The sequence below is a fragment of the Corvus brachyrhynchos genome, unplaced genomic scaffold (assembly GCF_000691975.1).
Source record: "Corvus brachyrhynchos isolate BGI_N302 unplaced genomic scaffold, ASM69197v1 scaffold125, whole genome shotgun sequence".
In the NCBI taxonomy this organism is placed as follows: domain Eukaryota; kingdom Metazoa; phylum Chordata; class Aves; order Passeriformes; family Corvidae; genus Corvus; species Corvus brachyrhynchos.
Window position 1 is genome coordinate 1,482,795 of NW_008238342.1, and position 6,404 is coordinate 1,489,198.

Here is a 6,404-nt window from a genome sequence, read left to right on the forward strand (position 1 = left end):
TTCCCTTGATTCACAAGTGTTCAGACAGCTGCCAAGTTATTTATGAGAGTTAACTTCTTCCAAGTATTTCAGGAATTGCAGTGAAGATCTTGCAGTCAACAGTCTGGAAGGTGTGAATGCGAGTCGACATCTGCTGCTTCTCATTCTCTTGTTCAGAAACTGCAGGGCCGTGCTCAAAAGTATTGACTTGAAAGACTTTGAGGAAGCTCCACGTGATGTTTAAGAGATGGTTAAAGCCAGGTTAAAGAAGATCAAAGCTTAAAAGCAAAAAGAAGTGAGGGTTCACTGTAGGAACAGTAATTCTGTGCTTGTTTGCCATTCACACGCCTCCTTCTATTTTCCTTTATTTTTGTTAATACCTTGGAGTTTCATGGATATATTCCTGCATGGGGGTATCCTATGCAATTTTCCTTGAAAATAGCAGGTTGAAATAAAGGGGACTGATCTAAGAAACAGTAGTGTGGAGGGAAGGAAACAAGGGCTTCCACCAGATATAAAACACAGAAAATACAAAGATATTTTTTGGACATCACCTTTGGTGCTGCATGAAAAGTAATGTTCAAGAAATTAATTTTATTTATTTTTATTTCCTGTGTGAGCTTGGGTACAAAATATCTAAGTAAATGGCCTGCCACAAAGAGCGAAATAATCCAGACATACTTTCATTTTTCTTTGCTTTTAGGTGGTTGTTCGTTTGATGAGCACTACAGCAACTGTGGTTATAGCGTCGCCTTGGGAACCAATGGATTTACCTGGGAGCAGATCAATACCTGGGAAAAGCCAACAATGGATCCTGCTGTCCCAACTGGTGAGTAAGGAGCCTCATCAACAATGGTGAGATGCATTTCTTGGAGAGAATCAGCTGTTGCTCCTATGTACGTGTGTACTGGCTCTGGGTACACACAACAGGGGAGGAGGATTTTACTCAGCGATAAAAAGTTAATTTTGTGTTCAAAATAATCTGACAAAAGAATTCAGAGATGTGAGATGGCTTTTTGCAACATTTGCCATGGGCTATCCTTGCAGAATTGTTTTACATTTTTTATTCTTATTTTATTTCTTATTAAACAGAGAGGAAATGTTTTGGATATAAAACTCTTAACGTTTGGCCAGCTTTTGGCGTGTTTCTGGATGAGAGAGGTATCGGGGGAGATTCATGTTGGACAGGACAGAAGAAGTAAAGCTTTGAAATGTGTGGAAATATTGGACATTCTAGTTACCATTTAGCTCATAACTGATTGCTTTAAATTCCAATTTTGAGAAAGACAAGAAAGTTCCTAGAGAATTAGTTGTGGTAGCTAATGCTTGATTAGGCTGGGACTCCAGACAGGAGAATTTTCATACGTGAGAAAAACATTTCCAGCAGAGAGAACTACTAGAGTTTCTAATTTATTGATGGGTACTGAGTATAGTGTAGACTTCCATGTGATAGTTAGAATATTCTTAGAAGAGCTCACAGTGGTGTTAATTTCCAAGTTTTGCTTTTCATTGAAAGTTACCATTATGCTTCATATGGGAGTGAATTCTCTAGCCTTAACATGCTGTGGGATGTTTTGTTCACATTGAAAAAGAACTTGATTTAAGAAAACACTTTAAGGTTCACTAAAAATCCTACTTTGTCCATGTTGGTTGCCACCTAAAATAGCAATACAAGTCTCTTTCAGGCACACAGTGGCAAACAAACCTCACCAGCCAGTTAAGACTTTGTTTTCGCTCCTAAAAATAGAATTATTTGTTCTGGTTAGTGCATTGCACTACGAGAGTATGAGCTACTTGGAAGAAATGGAGTATAATGATGTTCAAGACATTCTTATGCCTGTAATTATTGGGATAAGAGACTTGTAATTGCTTGCTGCCTGGCAAGGACACGGTGAGGAGCTGAGACAGCAATAGCTCCCTGCCACAGCCACTGACAGACAGCCCAGAATTCAGCCCTGGGTGCTTGTCAGTAAAAAACCAGCACAGGAGACACCAGCCTGGCTGGGCTTCCTCCAGCACTGAAAGCTGTTCTGTGGATTTGAAATCATTTCATCATTGGAAATTGTTCAGAACAGGAACCTTCAAAGTGTGTCACGCCTGGTACCTCTTGGTTTGGCTGTGGCATCCCCAAAGGAGTTAATTGTGGAAGCTGCAGATTTTTGGTCCTGTCTGTAAGAGAGCATTTCATGATTCTGGATGTTGTGTTTTAAGTGATGACAATTTTATCTCTGGAGCTCCTCAGCATTGGGTTCATTGTTGTGTCCTTGGCAAACATCAAAGTAGAGAGACATGGCAGATCTTTGAGTTAACTGATCCCAGAGTGAAGGAGTAGGAATTTACACAGTTTTGATGCAGTTGGGAATCTGGAACAAATGGGAAGGTTTATATGCTTGCACTGGATGATTTCAATACTTTGTCAACTCTAAATGTTAAAGTAAACCTTTCCTGGCCTCCTTATGAAGGTGTATTGTTATCTGAAATGCCCTGGAACCATGACAGAACCATCAACAGAAATCACAGAGCTGGAAAAGAGCTCAGAGGTTATTGACTCCAACCATTATCCCATCCCTAAGCCCTGCTCCCACATCTGTGTGTTTTATGGCCACATGTACCACATCTCCTCATTTTATGAACACTTCCAGAGTGGTGACTCCACCACTTCCCTGGGCAGCTGTTCCAGTGCTTGACAACCCTTTCAACCAAGAAATTCTTCCTAATGTCCAATCTAAACAACAATAGACAAGCAACAGTCTGGAATGGCATGATTAAAAAAAATCCAAACCAACAAACCAACCCAAAAAAAACCCCAAAACAAACAACTCCATATACACAAAAAACTACATGCCAACCCCAGAACATCACAATGTAATTTCTCCAAATACTTGTGGTTTTCCCCTTTCCACGATATCTGGAATCACAAAAAAATATCTAGACATACTCCAGCAGCTGCAAATTTAATTAAGGTTAGACCTCAAACAAAAAAATGCAGAGAACTTTATTGAAGGAAGAGGCAAAGGTAAAGCAGCCATCGTGGGAATGTGCTCATAAATAAGATGTAAAAAGGTTTTAAGGAGCATGAGAGGAAATGAGTCAGTTCCTGATGGGACTGATTGATGTTACAGGACTGTTCCCAGAGAACAAAAGGCAAAATCAGTAGGTGGAAGATCGTTCACCACGACAAATGGGCACAGAAGGGCCTGGTGTAACAAACCCTATGTTTTGAAGAGCTGTCAAAGTCATGCTAACCTTGGAGTAAATTACAGTGTTCAGTTAGACTGCCTGAAGCTGGTGGAGATTTTTGGAGCTATTTTTGAGAGTCTATTGCTGGCTACAATTATGGTGCTTGTGTTGGTTACTCTTTGATAAGCTCTTTGGTGGGAATAAAAGTTGTTTACTTAAAATTCATGTCGTGGCAAAGCCAGGTGGATAAACTGATGAACAGCATGTTCCACTCCTACAAGCAGGGACGTCTTTAAAGCTGAAGTCCTAGAACATGTGATGACTGACTTTCCATTCCACTGAATTTCTCCATAGCAGCTGAGAGCAGCAGGGTGTAAATCCAGTGACCTGCAGGGTGTAAGAGGTGGTAACAAAGATGTGTTCATGAAATAAGCATCCAGAGGCACGACAGAGCGTGGAGAGTGGTGGCAGGAGTGCCAGCAGGGCTCTGGGAATGCGCCAGTAATGCAGATTTTCTTTGTTGGGATGGTATTTTAAACACTGGTCGGTTAAAATACCACATTGTGCAAAAGGTAAAAACAAAGAGCGAGCAGTAATGAGGTTGGTTCAGTGATACTGAGCCACTCTGCAGTGCTGGAAGCATGGCCAGCCCCCAGCTGCTTTGCCCTTTCCTCTGGAAAACGTTTTGGCTATTGTAAGTACCAGCAGGTCCTTTTGAATTCAACCAAGCCCCAGAACTGTGTCCTCCTGAATGCTAATGATGCTCTCTAGCACTTCTTAAAGTCCTTTTCACTGCTGGATCTCAGAGTGCTCTTCAAAGGAGGTCAGTACCATGAATGAGAGCCCAAGTCCCCAGACCTGTGTGATTCTCTGCTGACACACTGCTATGAAGGTCTCTGCCCAGGGATGTCTTTCTAGTCTTTATTTTTTTAATTAAAATGTCAAAAAAAAAAAAAAAAAGGCGATTAAACTGCTCCATTAGCAATGTAGAAGTTTGTAGGCAATTTGTTTTTCTCCGTTGCCGGCAAATAAACTGTTTCCTGTGAATTCTGTGATTAATTCCTTAGGGCTGGAAACAGTGTTAATTGGGGGATTAAGAACCAGATGTTTGTTGTTCTGAATAAGTGTTTCAAAAACGTGGAACACATGAATTGTAGGTATCCAACCCCCAGACTTAAGTGGGACTTTCGTTCCACCTCCTTGCACAATCACAGGAGTGATTATAACAAAATATTTAACAGATGGGTGTTTACTTAAGCCTGAATACCCTCAGTGATGAGTATTCTGCAGCTTTTGGGCTGCTTGTTCCACTCTTTGAATTATAAAGGTTCTCAAACCTTCATTTTCCTTCCTGCGGCTTCAAGTCATTATATTTTTTTTTTTCCTTTTTGAATAGGGAGAATAATCAGTTGTTGCTCTCTTACAACCTCTCTCGTACAGTTGTATGCAGTTAAATCTTTATTCTGCAGGACTAAATGTGGCCCAGTCCTTTTAACCTTTCTTAATTATCTTGTTTTCTTTCCTGTGCCTTCAGTCATTATTTTCATACCTTTTTGGGGCTGTTTGTCTGAAGTTGTGCTACAAGTGAGGATTCAGCACTCTGCATGGCAGTGCTGGCAAGAGACAAGACCAAAACCAGTCTGGGATTCTATGAAAGTAGGACTTGAGCTCTTTTGTGTGTTTTTTGTTTTTTGGGTTTTTTTTTGAGGCAAATGCTTGGTTAGCACCACAAAGAAATGTGTTTAAATCAACCAGGCAAAAATACTACTTTTACTTTCCATGTCACGACATTGCAGCATTCCAAGGAACCAGGACCTGGCTGCTCTTGCAGCAGTTGCAGGAATAATATTAATAATGAAAGTATTTAACATTTAAAGTTCAAAGCATTTTACTATCATTTGCTAATTAACTCCAATGGAGACTTAACCAGGGCTGACTAGACTGAAGTAATTACTTTAATTGTATTAAATATGGTTTCATCTGAATGCAAAGGCATCGTGTCTTGTGCACGTGTGCAGCTGCATTCTTTGCTGTTAGATTTTAATCCCACATTTACTTTGTGAAGTTTCCCTGTTCCAGCTTAGATAAATAGTCACGCAGAGCCTGAAGATCTGGCCCCACCTGCCTGACTGCTCACTTCCTTTCATCTCTGTGGCACTTAAAGCAAGTGCTACTTTGCTTTCACAGAAATAAACAATAATTCTTCTCAAACAAATGGAGTGCATGTGCATATAAACGTAGATCTGCATCTCTGCATGCTCCATATCACTGCTGCTTCTTGCTCAATTGCTTTCCAACTGGATGTTGTTTGTCTAGGAAATAGAAGTGTAGGTGTGGAGAATAAATGGATTAGCACAATGTTTGGAATAAATGGTAGTGTTCAGAATGACATCACTTGTATGTTAGCAAGTGCAAATGGCTTCACTTTGCATCCTTAGTCCACAGAGTCCAAACGTTTTCTGCTAAGAGCAACAGGACCTGTTGTTTTTGAAGGGTGATTTTGTGGTAGAAATTGGTGCATTTTTATCTCACAAGGAATCATTCGTTTAGGCTGGAAAAGCCCTCTAAGATCATCAAGTCCAACCATTAACCCAGCACTGCTTAAGGCCACCTGTAAGGCATGTCCCCAAGCGCTACATGACATGCTTTCTGGTTGTTTGCCGGGGTGATGCCCTGGACAGCCTGTTCCAGTGCCTGACCACCCTTTCGGTGAAGAAATTTTTCCTGATAACCAATCTAAACCTCCATCTAAATGGTGGAGGTTTTGAGATTGTATTTTCAGGCTCAAATGAGTGCTGAGTGTGGCCTTGTGAGTCTGCATCCTGTGGCCCAGTGAAACGAACCCAGCTCAAGAGCTGTTGAGGGTGTGCAGTGTTCACCTCCCTTGGATGCACGGCACCACCCCACTGAGCAACCATAGCAGAATTTCTGTCTTTCCTCTTGCAGCAGAGATAAGGCATGGGAGACCCTTCCCACACCTAAATGAGCGTGTTCCTTTGTTCCAGGAGCTGGAGGAGTCTCTGAGCTTCTCACTGGAAGAACAGAAGGGTCATCATCATTAGTGTTGCTCTATGAAATACTCATTTAGCAGGCAAGCATCGAGATGTATCCAGGAATTCCAGATGGCCAAATTCCACTTGGGCTCCACTGAACTGAGGGTAGTTTTATGGGAGTCTAATAGGCCAAATGCGTTCCTGTGTCACCTTTCTCTTTTTGTGAGTGGCACCATGGAGTGACAGCAGGAA

General features: G+C 41.4%; 1 protein-coding gene across 9 annotated transcripts in view; it reads left to right on the forward strand.

Annotated features, from left to right (window-relative positions):
- Positions 1-682: 682 nt before the first annotated feature.
- The window catches only part of PTPRT (protein tyrosine phosphatase, receptor type T), a 315,834-nt gene continuing 310,112 nt past the window's right edge, over positions 683-6,404 (forward strand). For 5 of the 9 annotated variants that reach the window (XM_017735146.1, XM_017735147.1, XM_017735148.1 and 2 more), the window contains exon 1: positions 683-808. In XM_017735146.1, coding sequence (XP_017590635.1) covers positions 787-808 — 22 coding nt within the window. In that variant the 5' untranslated portion in view covers positions 683-786. The remainder of the gene's footprint in view (positions 809-6,404) is intronic. The other 4 variants (XM_017735143.1, XM_017735144.1, XM_017735145.1 and 1 more) reach the window with 1 other exon arrangement.